Below are 18,175 nucleotides of genomic sequence, written 5' to 3' on the forward strand. Positions count from 1 at the left end.
ATGCGGGACTCGATCCCGGGACTCCAGGATCATGACCTGAGCTGAAGGCAGTCGCTTAACCAACTGAGCCACCCAGGCACCCAAGATTTTAACTTTTTAAGAAGCTTTAGCATGTTATCACTTTATTATTTTTATTGTGCTAAAATAATGAGATACCATTTCAACCTATCAGACTAGGTGTGGGGAAATAGATCTTGCCATCATTTGTAAGAATACAAAACCATGTAACTTTTTTGGAGGGTGATCTGAAATAAGTATCCAAATATTTAATGTCTTATCCTATACCCAGCAATTCCACTTCTAGGAATCTCTTCTACAGAAAAACTTGCACAGTGCAAAAAGAAATATGGACAAAGTAGTACACTGCATCATTTATTGTATCAAAATGATTAGAAACGACCCAAATCTCCACAGGTAGGGGATGATTTAAATAACCTGTGCTATCCCACATGATGGAATTCCATGCAGCCATTTTTTATAAAAAGAGGTAGCTTAATGTATACTGACATCAAAATATAACCAGGATATATTGTTAAGTAAAAAAGCAAATTGGATAACGATATGATCTTCTGTTTTCATGTACCCAGAAAAACCTCTGAAAGGAAGGATCTAAACTGCGAGATTCTCTGAGCACTGGGATAGAAGGAGAAGCCACTGTTTCTGTCCTGACTAGGTAATTCAAGTATGTGAGAAAAGAACTCAAACAAGACCAAAAGACATTCAGTGACAAGTAAGTCAGGTCCCTACCCTGTCCCTCAGGCTCCTCTGAGGAAAAGGGAAATCTCTTTTTTACTTTATACATGTCTGTAATGTTAGTACTTTTTTATTTTAAACAAAGAACATTGTTTTTTATAATTTTTTTAAAAAATTCAATCTAGTGAGAAAAGTAAAAAGAATGTTTACTAAAGAAAATTTACAAATAATACAAAAGTTTACGAAGAAAATAAATATCAGCCACAGTCTCATCTCCCAGGGCAGGAAAAATGCCATTTGATGCCTTTCCCTCAAATCTTTTTTATGCACATACATCCTTTACAAAAAAAAAAGTTTGTAAAACAATCACAAAATATACACAAAGTAGAAGGATTCTAAACATGTAGCCTGAAGCAGAAAGAAATGAAATTTATAAAAAGAAACCTTACTTTTTACACTTAACAGTATAGCATAAACAGTCTCCCATATTTCCCATATTAAATATTCTTAAACAACATATTTTTATTTTTTATTTTATTTATTTATTTATTTATTTTTTAAAAGATTTTATTTATTTATTTGACAGAGAAAGACACAGCGAGAGAGGGAACACAAACGGGGAGTGGGAGAGGGAGAAGCAGACTCCCTGCCGAGCAGGGAGCCTGATGCGGAACTCGATCCCGGGACTCCAGGATCATGACCTGAGCCGAAGGCAGTCGCTTAACCAACTGAGCCACCCAGGCGCCCAAACAACATGATTTTTAGTGGTTGTTTAGGAACCTATCATAAGCAATCTTTCTTTTTTTTTTTTTTAAGATTTTATTTATTTATTTGCCAGAGAGAGACACAGCAAGAGAGGGAACACAAGCAGGGGGAGTGGGAGAGGGAGAAGCAGGCTTCCTGCTGAGCAGGGAGTCCGATGCGAGGCTCGATCCCAGGACCTTGGGACATGACCTGAGCCGAAGGCAGACGCTTAACGACTGAGCCACCCAGGCGCCCCAGCAATCTTTCTTTAACCAGTCTTTCATCATCAAACATTTAGGTTGTTTCCCATTTCAGAAAAATGTTTTGCAAATGTAGAAAAGAATAGCCTTTGGGGGCAAATAGAGTCCAGGACAACAGAGAAAAAGTCCCTGCAGTCATCTCTTTCCCCTTCCTGACCCCACCCTATGGGGTCTCTGCCCAGGCCTTCCAGACCACTCCCAGAGCACTGCCAGGGCCCAGAGCCAACTGGCCTCCAACTCTGACGTTTCCCCATGAAAGGGCAGAGGCTCTGGTCTGTCTTTCCTGGCCCTGAGATCTTTTTCCAGCAAAACACAATCTGATCCAGGGGCAGTTCAGACGCCTACCCCCCATCCACAGTCTTCCAACTCTCCAAATTCAAGGTTCTCAGGGTGCTGGTGGCCCAGAGATGGGTGCAACATTCTCATACTGGGGCTCCTCTTGCCCTTCCCCATCAGCCAGCTTCTGGGGGTCCTGTTCTTGGGGGCCACCCTCAGGGGCCAGCTCCTGGGCCCTCCCTGAGCTCTTGGTGCCATCCCCTAGCCCCCTGGCCACTTCCTCTGGCCCAGTTCCTGCAGACTCCAAGGGCCTAGTGAGCTCATCATTCGGGGCTAAGCTGGGGCTCTGACTGGCAGAGCCAGAGGCCAGCCCAGGGCTGCCCTTATTTCGACTAAGGGCCCGGCGTGGAGGCTTAGGGATGGCACTCTTGACCTTGGGCTCTGCCTGGCCTTTCTGGAAGCTACCAAAACGGCGGAGAACAGACCGGACAGGGCCCTCAGATAACTGGGGTGTCCCTGCCAGCATGTAGATCGTGGTCACAGAGCCTGAGCCCTCCAGGACACTGCCCTCAATGGCTTCTACACGCTCAGCCACTGTCCGGCCACCAAGGGGGAGCCGGCGGCGGCCAGTGGCTGAATCCCTGGGGCTGGCAGCACCAGGAAGGGTCTCATCCATTTCTGCTTTCTCTGAGCCCATGGACTCCTCAGCCTCCTGGCTTTCAGGACCCAGCTGGGCCCCCCGGGAGAGCCTCTTGGGCTTTCGGAGAGGACTGGAGATCTCCCCTGAGCTTCGGCGACTCTGTGGCGCAAACTTGGTGCCTTCGGCAAAGGAGACTGATGGCCGCTTGGCCCGTGCGAGACTGGAAGTGCGCGGGATGGGGAACGGTGTGGAGGCGTCCTCGGGAGGAGGGATGGGACCTCCAGCCAGGCTGGCCTCTGGAAACTCTCCGTGGGCCACAGTGACCATCCCTGGCAGAGGAGACAGAAGAGCTTGGCCAAAGCTGGGCTGGCCATCCCAATCCGTCCTTGTTTATTCAGGTTAGCATCTGCTGGGAAGCCTCATCAATGGGGCGAAGAGGGTGAGGGTACAGAGGCAGGGGAAGGGCCTGTTCAGGGAGACATGACTCCTTCTACCCACTTTCCTCACCACCCTTTCTCCCTTGAACGAATGCCACACCCTAAGCAAGCTGAAACTCTGTCAGTGCCACACGGTCGTGTCCCTCTCACCTGCGGGCTTTTGTGTGTGCTGTTCCTTCTCCCCGAAACACCTTTCCCACCCCTCTTTAGCGGTCACTTGGTTAACTCCTCCTGGTTCTCCTAGACTCAACTCCAACATCACCAACACTGAGACATCTTCCCTGACCCTAATCACCCCTGACACGGCCGGATTGTGAGCCCCTACTTGCATGTCCCCCATCAAAGCACAGATCACTCTGTCCCACACGTGCCTGATTACCGCCCGCCAGACGACGAGCTTGGTGAGGACAGGAATGTTCTGTCTTGTTCTTTACTATGTCCCACAGCCAGGAAATTGACCTGCACTCGAATGGGCACTTGATACATGTTTGCTGCAGGAATAAAGAAGTGGTAGTGGGCAGGGCTGCTCGGAGCCGAGCGGGCTGTTGGGGGGCTACCTTCTTGGGGTGGCACGCAGTAGGCCGGGCTCTCGTCCTCTCCAGACTCGGGATCAGAAGAGAAGGAGTCGTCTGAGGCCCAGCCCGCAGAGGGCGGCTCGATGAAGCTGTGGTTGAAGGGGATCTCCGGGTCGTGGTGTGAGACTGCAGAAGGCTCCGGGTCAGGCGTGGAGCTCCGCGGAAGACCTTGTCCCATCCCAGCCCCTGACCTTCAGCACCCACACTGACCTGTCACCCAGGGAAGCTTGTGGCTGCTGAAGGAACCACAGGGTAGCACCGAGCCCAGGCTGCTCAGTGCCCCCCAGACCTGCAGCTTCATCCTGGACACAGCAGCTCCATCACTTGCTGGCCTGGGGGTACAGAAGGGAGGTCAGTACATGCGACCTCTCTGGGCCTCAGTTTCCTCATCTGTCAAGTGGGGACAACGCCTATCTATCAGACCATTTTCCAGGACCCAGCCTAGTGCCGGGCACCTGGTGGGGTTTCCCCAAAATGCAGCTTTGTGTTATTATCACCCTGGCTGAGTCCCAGCTCAGCTACATTTCTGGAAGCACCACCCCTCCAGGAAGCCTTGTCCTTGACCCCACCCCCAAGCTGGAAGCCACAGCTTCACTGTTACCATTCCTGTGACAGCCAGCCTTTGTCCACTTCTGTCCTCGTGTGAAGGTCTTCTTCCCCACCCCCAGGCTCTGTGCCCCAGCAGGGGGCTACTGGGTCATCTGGGAATACCCCACAGCACAGAGGGGGATGCTCAGGGATTAGCGCATGAACCAGTAAGAGACCACCAGACAGAGAATCCAGAAAAACAGAGCATGGGGTTTGTGCATGCCACTGACAGGCTGGGTCACCTTAGGCCTCCGTGTCCTCCTCTGAGAATTGAGAATGCTAATCCTCCTGCCCCCAGATTCCCTGCTCCGAACCTCCTTGCTGCTGTGAGTCTCCAAGGAACCAAGAATTGTGAAGAGATTTTGTAAAGGAACAAAGTTCTGTGCAAACAACATTCCCCTCCAGTGGGCACCCCCCACCCCCGTAAGCCACCCTAATCCTTTCTATTATCTCTTTCTCTCAGAAAGCCACCATCTCTGATAGAGCGCCGCTCACTCTCCTTTCAGGAAATGGGGAGGTGTTGAGGCCTAGTCTCTTCCCCTCCAGGCCCAGCACTGCCCTGCTGCTTCTGCCTTCCCCGCCTTCCTGCTCTGGTCCCTGTTAATAAACCCTCGGCCACACGCCACAGGTTTGAGTTTCGCCAGCCTGGGGCCCAGCGCTCACTGCTCCCAGTCCTGCAACTTGGAAACTCGCCTATGGAAGGCTTCCAAGGAAGGCAGGCAGCTGACCTGGTGTGTCCAGGCTGTGGCCACTGCCAACTACCTCATTACCTCTCACTTAAGTGTGTGACAAGGCCAGCCCTTCCCCACCCCTGAAAGGAAACCAGATGCCAGCCTGCTCCCAACCCCCTGGCCTGAGCTGGGGGTGGGGAAGGGACAGGCCAGAGCTCACCTGTCCTTGGGGTCCAACCGGGCGGCCCGGCAGCAGCAGACACAGAAGATGATGCCCAGGAGGAGGAGCAGCAGAGGTACAAGGATGCCTGCGATGAGGGCCGCATCCTGACTGCGAGGCCCTAGGGAGAGCGGGGGGAGAGGGGGAGAGCAGGGGATGGCCAAATATTCAGGGCCATTCTGTCTCATCTCCAGCTCTGAGCTGCCTCTTCCCCAGAACCTTCCACCTATGGTCCCTCCCCTTTTTCTGAGAGATACAGGCTCTACTCAGCCTTGAGGCCCTCTCCCCAAGGCAGCCTCCCTGCTAGCCTGTCCCCTCCTGATGGTCCCTGGCCTGTTCCACAAGCCCTTGCTCCCAACTGTCACGCCTGGTACACATCCCCTGTGCATTACATCCCTGTGTATCAGGTGTGACAGGTGCCTGCTCATTTCCCGGATGCTAGCCTGGTTTCCCAGGAGGCAGGGGCTGTCATATCTTCAGGGACCCCAAAGTAACCATACAGATTTCAGGCCTAGGGAATGCCTCCTAAGTGAGCCCAGTCTGCCTGGCAAGTGGTAGGTCCCTGGAGCCATATAAAGGGCCAGTCTTTCCCTGGTTACTGCCCCCGCACCCTCCTTTTTTTTTTTCTTTCTTTCTTTTTTTTTTTTTAAGATTTTATTTATTTATTTGACAGAGAGACAGCGAGAGAGGGAACACAAGCGGGGGGAAGTGGGAGAGGGAGAAGCAGACTCCCCAGCCCGACGTGGGGCTCGATCCCAGGACCCTGGGACCACGAACTGAGCGAAGGCAGCTGCTTCACTGACCGAGCCCCCCAGGCGCCCTGCCCCCTCCCTTCCACCTTACCCAGCTGGCAGGCCCCAGAGATAGGGGTGCAGGGTCCCTCTGGGCATTCACAGGGATCCGAGCAGTTGCTACCATGGAAGCCAGGTGGGCATGACGTGTTGCAGCTATGGGGTGACAAGAGAAGGGCACAGGGGAAGGCAGATCTCTGGGCACTGCTCCCCCCCCCGCCCCCGCCATATAGACTTCCCCGGATGATGCCCAAGCAGACTCCTCTGACCTACATTCTAAGTACCCCTGGCAGTGTTTGGGAGAATGCCCTAGCCCCTAAGCCCACCTTCCAGAGTGGCCACCCAGAAGCTGCCCCTTGGTGCCCAGCCCCCCAGGGTATAATCTTCAGACAAGAGCCACCTCTCATGATCCTCATCCCTAGCCCATCTGGCACTAAGTGCAATAAGCAAGAGGCCAACGGCATCCAGAGAAAAGTCCTCTGGGTCTGGAGGTCTAAGCCCGCTTTCTGCCCCACTCTCTGGGCCTTGGTCCTCTGCTCTATAAAATGAGGTCTCTTCCATTTGATACTACATTCTGTCCTAGAGGTGGAAAACCTGACGTTGGAGACATTGACCTTGATTATGTTCTACCACCTAAAGACGTCAGGGAAACAACAATGGAGTTGGAGTCCTACCCCTAAATAACCTCCACCTAGTTAGGGAGCCAGGCCTTTTAGATGAAGCATCACTCTGACCCTCATCTGGAAGATGCAGGCCTCACAACAGGAGGAATAACTTCGCAGTTACGAACATGCGGGGTGGGTATGTGGGAGGCAGAGAAGCCCCGGAAGGGAAGTTCAGGAAACAGATTGCACAGAGGCCTGACCTAGGCCCCTGCCTCCGTGCCAGGGCCCCAGTTCTCTCACCTGGGTCCCCAGTAGCCAGCATGGCAGACACATTCCCCAGTCACAGCATCACAGGTCCCCTGAACACAGGTGGGGCAGGTGGAGCTACAGCCATCCCCAAAGGTCCCGGTCGGGCAGGGCTCTTCACACCTGAGGTGAGGGGAGACTTGGGATGGGCGGGCAGGGCAGGCCTGGCAGGGCAGAGCCCCCCACAAGAGGTCCTACCCATCTTCCCCCATGCTTCTGGACTCAGGGCCCCAACTGTCTACTCCTCAGCAGTGAAGCTCAGGCGTAAACAGGGCCTTGAACCTGGGGCCAAACCCAAGAGGTGACAGACTACAGATCCCTAGAGGAAGAAGAAGAGAGCAGGATACCTGAGTGGCGAAGGAGCCGGAAGAGAACCCTGCCCAGGGCCTCATCAGCACCCATCTCTCTTGCCTCAGTCTTCACCAGGAGGCAGGCCCCCAAGGCTGTGTGAATGAGCGTGTTGGGGGGGGCAGCCATCCCAGAGGGAGCAGCTGGAATGAGGATCCTGAAGGAAGGCGCACCCCACCCGGAACAGGCCGGCCCCCTCACCTGGGCCCCAGCCGCCCAGGCTCACAGTGCTGACAGTGCCCGGTGTCTGGCTGACAGGCCTCCCCAAGCCGGCAGTGGGGGCACGGCTGCCTGCAGCTCTCGCCAAAGGTGCCAGCTGGGCAGGGCTGGTGGCACTGGGTTCCGTTCCAGCCTGGCTCGCAGGACGCACAGCTGCCTGTGTCTGCAGAGCATGGCTCCTTCTGCTTGCAGTGGCCACAGCTGGGAAGAGGAGGAGTCATGGGAGCACTGCAGAGCGGACAGAACGAGTCCCCACCCAGGCCTCCAGGGACACTGGAGAGCATCCAGGGCCCTCACAGGCAGGTTTGAGCCTCAGTTTCCCCATGTTGTACAACAAAAAGGCTGCACAGAGGATCTCTGTAGGATTCCAGCCCTCTCCTTCTAACTTCCCATTCCAGAACCCAGCCTTCCTAGGGTCCCACGGTCACCAAGAGCTCCCAGCCGAGCCAGAACAGCCAAGTTACCCTGGCCAACTTTCTCCCCAGTGTTCCCTCCTATCCCTTTTCTCCTCTCAACCCTCCTATCCACGCCATCTCTGAGGTCTGGCGTGATTGGGACTCCATGTATCTCCTATCCCATAACATGAAAATGCAGAAAAATTAAAACATGTCTGCTTTCATCAGTATAATTTCAAGTTTATCTTATGTTTTATTTATTTTTATTTTTATTTTTTTAAGATTTTATTTATTTGCGAGAGAGAGAATGAGAGACAGAGAGCATGAGAGGGAGGAGGGTCAGAGGGAGAAGCAGACTCCCCGCTGAGCAGGGAGCCCGATGTGGGACTCGATCCCGGGACTCCAGCATCATGACCTGAGCCGAAGGCAGTCGCTTAACCAACTGAGCCACCCAGGCGCCCTATCTTATGTTTTAAAAAAAAGTTTTCGGGCTGCCTGGGTGGCTCAGTGCGTTAAGCGTCTGCCTTCAGCTCAGGTTATGATCTCGGGATCCTGGGATCAAGCCCCGCATTGGGCCCCCTACTCAGTGGGGAGTCTGCTTCTCCCTCTCCCTCTGCCCCCCCACTTGGGCTCGCTCTCTCTCACTCACTCTCTCAAATAAATAAATAAAATCTTTAAAAAAAAAAGTTTTGGGGCGCCTGGGTGGCTCAGTCGTTAAGCGTCTGCCTTCGGCTCAGGTCATGGTCCCAGGGTGCTGGGATCGAGCCCCGCATCGGTCTCCCTGCTCCACAGGAGGCCTGCTTCTCCCTCTCCCACTCCCCCTGCTTGTGTTCCCTCTCTCGCTGTGTCTCTCTCTGTCAAATAAATAAATAAAATCTTAAAAAAAAAAATAAATAAGGGCGCCTGGGTGGCTCAGTTGGTTAAGCAACTGCCTTCGGCTCAGGTCATGATCCCGGAGTTCTGGGATCAAGCCCCACATCCGGCTCCTGGCTCAGTGGGGATCCTGCTTCTCCCTCTGACCATCTCCCCTCTCATGCTGTTTCTCTCTCGCTCGCTCTCTAATAAATAAATAAATAAAATCTTTTAAAAAATAAAAAAATAAAAAAGTTTTCCCCAGTTGTTTTTTGGGGTTTTTTTGAGATGTGATTGTCATACTGCCCTGTGTAACTTTAAGGTGAACAGCATAATGACTTGACTTACATACATTGTGAAATGCTGACCACAGTGAGTTTAGTTAACATCCCTTATCTCAGAGAGGTACAAAAAAGGGAAAAAATGTTTTTTTCTTTGTGACGAAAACTCTTGGGATCTACTTTCCGCTAAGGTTTTCCTTATCTTAATTTCTCATTGATTCTTTAACAGTTTCTTGAAAAAAGTTTCTCTCCAGGTAATTATCTGGAATCATACGCTTGGATCAGACTCATTTGTTCATAAAATCAATTTAGCAGACCAGCATCAAAAAAAGAAAAAAGAAAGAAAGAAAGAAAAGAAAAGCTAAAGAAATAAAACATTACAGTGTGTGTGTGATTCTCACATATGTAATATATGCAGATATGTACATATATATTACATATAATACATGAAGCAAAGATAAGTATATGTTGTCTGGTTAAGCTTTTACCTCATTGATGTGTGTATTGAGAGGGAGAGAGGTGGGATGTCAAACGCATTCTTTTTGTTGTTTGGTTTGTTTTTATTTGTCGTTAAGTAAGCGCCATGCCCAACCCCCAACGCGGGGCTGCAACTCCACAGCCCCGGGATCAAGAGTCGCATGCTCTGCCTACTAAGCCAGCCAGGCGCCCCAAAGCGCATTTCTTACTGTGGGGGGGGCGGCCAAAGTTTGAAAGCCACCAAGTTTTAAAGGCACCCTGCAATCGTTTCGTCACGCGATTCATCTTTTATCTGCTTCTAAGTATAGCTTGCTGGTACTACTATTGTTTGAGAGGAACCGGACGAAGGGCTGGGCGAGGCTGGACCTAGGCCATCGAGGGTCTTTCTCCCCCTCGCGTCCCGTCCCCGTCTGTCTTTGCGGGGAGCACCGCGCCCGGTTCTGCCCGCGCCCCCGCCTCTGCCCGGCTCGTCCCTCGGGTCCGGTTCCCCTCAGCTGCTCGGCACGCCCTCCCCGCGCCCGCGCCCGCGGCCCCTCCCCCCTCGCTCCCCCCCCGCCCCCGGCCGCAGCCCCGCAGCCGCGCGCTCACCTGTCGCGGCAGTGAGGCCCGTAGCTGCCGGCGCGGCAGGGCAGCTCGCAGCGCGCGCCGCGGAAGCCCGGCGGGCAGGCGCACTGGCCCGAGGCGGCGCTGCAGCGGCCGCGCACGCACTCGCACGGCTGCCGGCAGTCGGGGCCCCACCAGCCCGGCTGGCAGGCGCAGCGGCCCGTCTCCTGCGCGCACGGCGAGCCGTGGCAGGCGCAGCGGAAGCTGCAGCGGCGGCCCCACCAGCCCGGCTCGCAGCGGCAGGAGCCGTCGGTTGGATCGCAGCGCGCCGCCGCCGGGTTGCACTGGCACGGACGGCGGCAAGTGGACGACCACCAGCCGGGTTCGCAGCGGCACGCGCCCGTCGCGGGGTCGCAACGCCCGTGGGGGCCGCAGGCGCACGCGAACTCGCATCGGCCGCCCCAGCGGTCCGCTAGGCAGTGGCACACGCCTGTGGCCGGCTCGCACTGGCCGTGTGGGTGGCACGCACAGATCTCACGGCAGTCGGGGCCCCAGTACTGGCCCGGGCAGCCTGCAAAGGGAGGGGGGCGCGGGGAACGGAAGGCGGTCAGCGGGCTCAGGGCCAGGCGCCGATCTCCGCCTCGCGCCCCCGTCCACAAGGAAGAGGGGGCGCCAGGCCCACCCCCAAGAGCCAGAGACAGACCCTTGGACGTCTGGCAGCCTAACCTCCTGGGGCACAGCTCACTTCCTGCCTCTGACTGGGAACCACAAAAACCCTTTGCAGTGGCCCAGCTTTCTACTTCGAGAGCACACTGAGAGCACACTGAAAGCTCCCGAGGGGGAGAAGCTTTGCCCAGAGTCACACAGAAGTAGGATTTCCTCCCTCTCATGCCCATCCCCGCATCCCCCACACCCCCCCCGGAGGTAAACTGAGTGTCCACCCCGGCCCAGATGCTGACCGTGAGGGTCACAAGGGAAGCCACATTTGCCCCTAGTGTCTCCTCTCAGCCCTGATTCCTGCTCTCTGGCCATCCTGCCCACCAGACCCTTTCCCTTGCCCCTCTTCCAGCCATGGGTGTCCTTCCACCCTCCAGAAAGGGCATGGGAGGGAGACTGAGAATGTGCCCATTTTGCAATTAACGGATAACCTGCGTCTTTTCTGAGAAGTTGAACATGATGGTGAAGGGCAGACAACTGAAACTCTGCCTAGTGCTTTGTGGATATGGGTAAAAACCAGATGACTCAGGGCATCTTCCAGGAATGCGTCACTTCCTGACTCTGGGCCTCAATTTCCTCAGTGGCCCTGCTGTTCTAAGATCACATTTCTACCTGCTTTGCCTCCCGGCTCCCCAGTTCTGCCTAGCAACTTCAACCTCCAGCTGAAACTAGAACTCACGGGAGTTGCACTGGGCCCCGAAGAATCCAGGTTTGCATCGACAGAGGCCTGGTTTCACACATACTTCATCTTCCTGGCAGGCATCTACCCCCTCACAGATGGCTGAAAAACATCCCACCCAGGTGGAAAGGACAGTGGCATGGCCCAACCAGGGGACACTCGGCCCTCTCACTGCCCCCCAGCACCCTGCCCCCTCAAGAGCCATTCCCTCAGGGCGGGGGTATGTGTGTCAGGATGGACTCTAGCTCTAGGGTTCAGGAGGGGAAATAGGCCCAGGAGGAGAGGAAGGAAGGGTCACTGGGCTACGTCCTCATTTCTTCTCGGGTGGGGATGCATTCTGGCTACTCACGGACGGTGCATTCTTGATCTTTCTGCCTCCAGCCTGGGCAGCACTGGAGCTCAGCAGAGGGGCTGTGGGGCAGAGAGGGGTCAGCCGGGGGACACACTGGCTCCGCACGTGGATCACTGTCTCTGGCTGAGATGTAGGAGGCTGCCTCAGCCCCATCAGGCAGGTCTAGCCAAGAGTCACAGTCCCAGTGTCCCTAATCCCATCCCTGGCCCTCCCACCTTGGCCTTGACTATCCACCTCCCTCCAGCCTGTCCCCAGGCCCCCTTCCCTTCACGTCCTCCTTCCCGGCAATGCCTCAACACCAGTTCGACCAGCCCCGCCCCCACATCAGGTTCCCACAAAGACCCACCTGCTGGCCATACAGACATGCCGCCCATTGGGGTCCAGCTTGGACCCCTGGGTCCCCTGTGTCCAGAGCAGCAACAGTGGGAGCAGCCTCAGCCCCATGGCGGCCAGTCCAGCGGGAGTGCTTGGGTTAGTCTGGCCCCCACGGCTCCCAACCCCCTCCCTGCTTCCTTCCAAGGCCTTTCCTGAGGAAACCAGTGTGAAGGGGCGGGCTGCCATGAGGCACCTCCCTGAGAGGGCGGGTGGGTGGGTGCTGGGAAGACCAGACACCAGAGAAATGAAAAGGAAAGGAAGGCCTTGGTGAAGGCTGAGCGGGGGCAGTCTGGAGGGGGCAGGAAGATGGAGCTGCAAGTCCCAGGACACTGGGGGATAGGTGAGGGTGTGCGGTGAGAGGGGAAGCCACGTCTTTCCATTAGGTCATACTACGCAAGTGAGGCCCTGGCCGGGAGAAGCTCCCCACCCACTACCAACAAGACCCTGTGAGGAAACCACAGCCTGTCCTGGCGGAGCCAGGCAGGGGCCGACGACTAACACACAGACATGGAGCCATTTCTGGGTATCGTGGGCAGCTGCTTTATTACATTAGCTTAGGCCATTCTCACAAAGCCTTGGGAGGTAGGTAGTTAGCTCTCTATTTTATGGATGAGAAAACTGAGACTCCGGAAGGAAGCACTTTTATCTGGCCCCTGAGGCTTGGCACAGAGATACAGGGAAGGAAGGTAGGCTGAGCTCTTCATCATGCCCTGGCTCAGGCCAGGACTGGGAAAGAGCCTGGGGAGGGCCAAGAAGGAGGGAGCCCTGTCTTCATTTGAGGCCACACATCCACCCATAGCCCAATTCCAAAGTCAGGTCTCTGGGGGCAGCTGAGACCCCCCCAGACAAAGATGTTCGTCGAGTGCTGAGCAGAGCTAGTCAGGAGTTGAGGACTGTGGGGCTGCCCCCAGGCTCCAAGTGGGATTGCTGTGGGGCCTCCTCTTCTCCCCCTAGCTCACTGGGAGCCATGCTGCTGGTCTGGGCTTCAGGGACTTCTGTTTCACCCTGATAGGACAGGCCAAAGCTGGGGGGAGAACCAAGAGGTATTTTGAGCTTGCATGCCAGAGAGGTCAAGGCTATGGGCTCAGGGAGTGGTAAGGAAAGGGGATACAATAGGAAGGGAGGACAGCATGAGGTATTGAGGAGGCGAAGGGGCCAGGGCCAACGGAGGGAGGGGCATGCTTAGAGCTCAGGACAGCAGGATGAATGTCAGTGGAGCAGGAAAGGGGAGAAGAACAAAGGTGGGGCCCTTCCTTCACCCCCACAACCTTTGCCCTTCCTCTTCCCCCAACATACAAACTCTGTATTCTGGACTCAGTGGGTGGAGGGTGGGCTCCCTTATCACTGGAGAGCAGGAGCCATGAGCTGTCTTCATCGTCACTGAGGCAGAGAGGGGGAGAGAGGAGATGTGGGGGTCATTTATCAAGGCCCTGGGGGACAAGGGGAGTCCAGCTATGTCCAGCCTTCTGCACAGTACCCAGGAACAGCCAAGGGAGGATAGAGTGACTACAGGACCCTCAAGGCTGGAGAGGAGGAGGTGCTAGGGAGATGAAGGAAGGACATCTTGAGGCTTTTATTTTATAGCCTCACAGCAGGCCCTGACGTGGCTGTAATTATATTCTTAACCCTCTGAGAACAAACAGATCCAGCTAAGACAGGAAACTGAAAAACTCACGTGGAGAAGCATCATTACCAGATTTCTTCAGCAGGAGGTATAGTGAGCATGGCAAGTCAGAGCAGTGCAATCCAGAGAGAAGGACAGCAGGCTCAGGGGGTGACCAGGCCGGAGTGGCAGGCTCAGGGGGTGACCAGGACAGGTTAGCAGGTTGAAGAAGTGACTAGGCTAGGTGACAGACTCAGGCAGTGCTGAGGCTAAGGCGGTAGGCTCCAGGGGTGATTAGGCTGGGTTAGAGCATGACCAGGCTGGGTCATCAGGCTCGGCAGAATTAGCAAGGGAGGACCGGCTCAGTGGGAATGGAGGCAGGGACTTAACCTGCTTTCTGCTTCCTCTGGGATCCCTAGCATCTTGGCCTTGATCTTCTTCCGCTGCTTCTTGACAGCCACCTTCATGGCCTCAACCAAAAGCCCAGGGACCCGGTGGTCTGTGAGCAGCTCCCTACAGAGGAGGGAAAAGGGCAGAGTAAGCAGCGGGAAAGCCAACAGTCGGTCTCATCCCAAGTACCTGTGCATGTTGTTCCCTTTGTTTGAAACACTCTGCCTTGCTCACACCCCTCAGACTTAGCTTAGGTGTTGCTCCCTCCTAGGAATCTGTCTTTGACCGCTGCTGTGACTTTTTGTACTACCTCCTCCCCCATTTGGAAGAAGTTCTAGGAAGGCAGGGGCTGTGTGATTCATGTCCTCCCGGTGTCCAGCACAGTGCCTGGCACATGTCACTGTGGATAGATCAGTGAACCACAGAATGAAGCAGGTGACGTGAGGCCCCCGGACAGGTGTGAGAGGAGCCCCTGAGCTTCCCAGCCCCTGCCCACCGCCCTCACCGCTGGAAGTAGGCCAACTCCTCCTTCAGCAGGAACACGGTGGCTTTGAGCTCATTCCGCTCCTGAAGGATCTGCTCCAGCTCCTCTCGACTGAAGCTGCACTGTCCTGCCTTGGAGGGGCGCCCGGCCTGCTGCATGGCACCCGCCTGCGGGAGGACAGGCTCGGTCAGAGGGCTGCCTCCACCGGCGCTCCCCTGCCCCGGGGGCCACCTCAGGACTCCTAAAGCCAGTGGCGGGCAGGGAGACTTGGGAGGCGAGGGCGCTGCGACAGATGACAGCCCAGTGCTCTGGCTAGGCGTGGGAGCAGGGGCCGGCCGGCGCCGCGCGCCTGTGTGCCGCCTCCCACCTTCCCGGTGGACCTGCTACGCAGCACCCTTCCCGAGTGCCCACCAAGTACCAGACCTGTGAGTACCGTGCTGGGCACTCACCGGGTCCTCAGGGGTCCCCGGGGCTCCTGCGTCGGCGGTGGCCCGCTCGGGCTCCTGCCTCTGCTCGTACCCGGCCGTCCCGGCCTGGTCCCGCGCCAGCTCCACGGCCCCCCGGCGCTGTAGTTGCCGCTCGCTCTCGCGGTCCCTCGCGGCGCGCAGCTGGGTTTGTACCGCGGCCAGCTTGTGCCGCAGCTCGGCATTCACCAGTAGGAGGCGCTGCAGCTGCTCCTGCAGCTGGGGGCGGAGCAAAAGAGGAGGTAGGCGGGGCGTCGCTGGGTGGAGCGGGGGAGCCCCGCCTCACGCCCATCGCCCGGCCCCGCCCTCACCGCCTCGGTCTCCTGGCTGCGCTGCAGCAGGTCTCGGTTGTGCGCGCGGAGCTCGTCCCGCTGGCGGTCGGTCACCTCCTTGAGCTGCCTCAGGAGAGCGCGCTCCTCTGAGGAAGGGGCGTTCTTAGCAGCGGCCCGGGGAGGAGGCCCCGAGCCGGCCCGCCCCGCCGCCCCTTGGCGGTGCCCGCACTCACCCTGTGGCCCAGAGCGCAGCTCTCTGCGGAGGCGCTCGTTCTCCTCCCGCAGCCGCCGCAGCTCCACTTCGGCCTGCTGCGCTGACACCTGGAGCTGGGGAGGCCAGGCTGTGAGGGCAAGGCTCCCACCAGCCCTGCGGGCGGCCAGGGGGAAGCGCGGTGACTCACTGAGTCTGGGTCCGGCCCCACGGCAGCCTTTTCCAGGAGCTCCAGCGTCCGCCCCACGAGTGGCACTAGCCTGGCCGCCGCCTCCGGCCCGAAGCGGCGCGCCAGCTCCTTCAGCTCCGCGCCCAGGGCCCCCGCTAGTTGGTACACGAGCTCCGCGGCCGTCTCTGACCCCGCGGCCACCCGAGGCCTGCTACTGTGCGCCCCAGGCACCGCCTTCCCGGGCTCCATGTTCCCAGAAAGTTAAGGGCTGCGACAACGCCCGCCCCCTCCAACCCTAACCGGGGCAGGAAAAAGCCAAACAGTTCCGGCCCAGGAAGCAGTAGAGGGCGGGGAAGAAGCGACAGAGGAGCGATTAAAAGGCTTGGGGAAGGAGGTAGTGCACTGGGCCCCCTGGGCCCTGTCCTGTTCAAGCCCCCAAGGTCACAGGAAGCAGGACTGCCTACTTGCAGCCAGGCGTCCAAGAGCTGAGGCTCAGGGCTCTAAGTGGTCACTTTTGTCAATCCCTCCCCACAGTGCCCAATCCAGGCTCCACCCCTGTGTCGGGAGTCATGAGGCCCAACTTCGCTGCCAAGTACTACAGGCGAGAGGTGAGGTAGGAGGGCTGTCATTGGCCTCAGCCAGAGACAGCCACCTGTCCAGCCATGTGCCTGTTTTCCCAACCACCAGTGACACACAGATTAAGGGGCTACGCTGGGCACCACAGTTGCAGAGGAAAAAAATCCAAACTTCCAGACTCAGAAAATGGCAGCAGCCGCTCCAAAGGATGTTGAAAGGAGTGATGGTTTGCAAATATTTTCAAGGGCAGTTGGTAAATGTGGTCAAGGCACTAAGGGTATGAAATCCCAACCCCACCTCAGTTCCTTGAATCTAGGGGATGCTTGGTCCACAGCCCGATTAGGGGCCTCATGCCCCTTTAGGGCTGAGGCCAGCACTTTGCTGTGATCAAGTCCAGTCTCCTGCCATCCCTACACCCAGAATTTGAACCTGGGATGGGGGAGGGAGCAGCAAACAAAACACAAAAACTCCTATTTATACAAAATTTATTATTATATTTTCCTCAGGACTACAAGCCACCAGATACCATAACACAAGAAGCACAAATAGGGGGAAAAGGGACCAAGCTGCTGAATGTCACCAGCTTTTCTTTGGGGGTAAAAGGTTCCAGTCTTTGGGACGTCTGAAGCAGGGGGAGGTGAGGAAACAATTAGGCATAGAGGTCTTCTCGGTCCGCAGAGTAGACCTCACCCTCTTGCAGGAGGGCGAAGTTGAGGAAGTGGGAAGGTCTGTGCACCTCGTGGTAGAACTCTTTAGGATTTGCCAGCTGCAGCTCATACTTCATGTTGGGATCGTGCCGGACACCTTGGGGAAGAAGGAAAGGGCCACTGCTAACCAGGTGCACCTGCCTCACCCAGCGTGGGCCCAGAGTCAAGCCCCAAGTGCCAAGGGTGATGGCCTAACCCCAGCCCCACTTCCCTGTGCTCCCCAACTTACCCATAAAGTTGTAGTTCCAGGAGGACTGGGCAGGAACCATAAAAAAGCCAAGGAAGCGGTCTGACAACAGCATCTGGACCCTTTCATAATGTGAGGGTAGATAGCCCTTGGGATTGTTGCCCTTGTCTGTGTTCTGGCGACCCCACTCATAGCCACTGGGGGTCAGCTTATAGGCTGTCAGTGTGCAGGAGCCTGGCGTGAAGCTGAAAGAGGGATGAGGACAGAGTCAGAGCTCAGGCCACCATTCTAGGCCCTGTGCGGCAATGCCTGCCCCACATACTTCCTCCCAAGGGAGCCCAAAGCCTACCTGCAGGTGATGATAATGGTCTTCTCACCATCCCAAGACGGGTTGTCAGCCATGATCTTAGCATGGGTGGTGACATCTTGGGGTGACAGCTGGGGTGATTCATTGGGCTGAGTGTGGATCCATCCTAAGGGCTCCATCTCCTATACGCAAAGAGAGGTGAAAAGCCCTTTGAAGCCCTATCCCCATCTGCAGATAGGAATCACCTCCATGAGAGTTAACACGGCTGCCTTCCCTCCACCACTCCGACAGAAGAAAGCCCCCATCCTCCCACACCTCCACTGACCTTGAGGTACTCATGCTGGGGCAGCTGGCCAGGCAGGTGCACGGTTTGGTGAGTGCCCCACTGTGGTACCATCACAATGCAGCGGATCTCCTTCACCTGGGGGTTATCTGGTGGGCTCACCCCATACAGGTATCCTGCAATCTGGAAACAAGGGGGTCAAGAACCAAAATGATTCTTAGTACCACTCTAGACTCTGGGCTGTTAACCCAGTGTTTTGTTTCCTTCCCCAAGAACAAAGAATAGGTCAGAATGTGGTCAGAATCTCTTGCATCAGAATCACCTGGGGTGCCTGTTAAAAATGCAAACATGGACCTCATCTCAGACTTACCACATCAGAATCTCAGTTGGGGTCCAGGAATCTGCATAGTATACTCTGTATAGTATCCATAAATAAATGAGCACACCAATACATGGCTCATGAATTTTCACAAGCTGA

General features: G+C 56.0%; 3 protein-coding genes across 14 annotated transcripts in view; all 3 read right to left on the reverse strand.

The window, feature by feature from the left end:
• Window positions 1–2,007: 2,007 nt before the first annotated feature.
• Window positions 2,008–12,416, reverse strand: SCARF1 (scavenger receptor class F member 1). 8 transcript variants are annotated; one of them, XM_081806086.1, is made up of 11 exons: window positions 12,016–12,416; window positions 11,667–11,728; window positions 11,318–11,419; window positions 9,967–10,492; window positions 7,356–7,574; window positions 6,801–6,929; window positions 5,948–6,051; window positions 5,105–5,225; window positions 3,836–3,957; window positions 3,608–3,751; window positions 2,008–2,942 (listed from the first exon to the last, which is right to left on the reverse strand). In XM_081806086.1, exons 1-11 carry the CDS (start codon window positions 12,228–12,230, stop codon window positions 2,083–2,085), a joined length of 2,604 nt encoding a protein of 867 aa, XP_081662212.1. In that variant the 5' UTR covers window positions 12,231–12,416; the 3' UTR covers window positions 2,008–2,082. The 8 variants fall into 8 exon arrangements, with proteins under 8 accessions (XP_081662212.1, XP_081662211.1, XP_081662216.1 ...); XM_081806085.1 differs by having other exon boundaries at window positions 11,318–11,430; window positions 11,666–11,728; XM_081806090.1 differs by having other exon boundaries at window positions 11,318–11,430; window positions 11,666–11,792.
• Window positions 12,417–12,560: 144 nt separating this feature from the next.
• On the reverse strand, window positions 12,561–16,643 carry RILP (Rab interacting lysosomal protein). 2 transcript variants are annotated; one of them, XM_031036860.2, is made up of 8 exons: window positions 15,659–16,146; window positions 15,491–15,584; window positions 15,297–15,403; window positions 14,971–15,204; window positions 14,543–14,688; window positions 14,038–14,160; window positions 13,341–13,424; window positions 12,561–13,068 (listed from the first exon to the last, which is right to left on the reverse strand). In XM_031036860.2, the coding sequence occupies exons 1-8, from the start codon at window positions 15,884–15,886 to the stop codon at window positions 12,924–12,926; spliced, it is 1,161 nt and encodes a 386-aa protein (XP_030892720.2). In that variant the 5' UTR covers window positions 15,887–16,146; the 3' UTR covers window positions 12,561–12,923. The 2 variants fall into 2 exon arrangements, with proteins under 2 accessions (XP_030892720.2, XP_030892721.2); XM_031036861.2 differs by lacking the exon at window positions 13,341–13,424 and having other exon boundaries at window positions 15,659–16,643.
• Window positions 16,644–16,681: 38 nt separating this feature from the next.
• Window positions 16,682–18,175, reverse strand: part of PRPF8 (pre-mRNA processing factor 8) — a 335,003-nt gene continuing 333,509 nt past the window's right edge. For all 4 annotated transcript variants that reach the window (XM_081806063.1, XM_081806060.1, XM_081806061.1 and 1 more), the window contains exons 40-43: window positions 17,740–17,880; window positions 17,457–17,596; window positions 17,150–17,352; window positions 16,682–17,017 (exon numbers count right to left, since the gene is read on the reverse strand). In XM_081806063.1, coding sequence (XP_081662189.1) covers window positions 16,863–17,017; window positions 17,150–17,352; window positions 17,457–17,596; window positions 17,740–17,880 — 639 coding nt within the window. In that variant the 3' untranslated portion in view covers window positions 16,682–16,862. The remainder of the gene's footprint in view (window positions 17,018–17,149; window positions 17,353–17,456; window positions 17,597–17,739; window positions 17,881–18,175) is intronic.

This window comes from Leptonychotes weddellii, chromosome 15 (assembly GCF_054177405.1).
Source record: "Leptonychotes weddellii isolate Sample4059 chromosome 15, ASM5417740v2, whole genome shotgun sequence".
Lineage (NCBI taxonomy): Eukaryota > Metazoa > Chordata > Mammalia > Carnivora > Phocidae > Leptonychotes > Leptonychotes weddellii.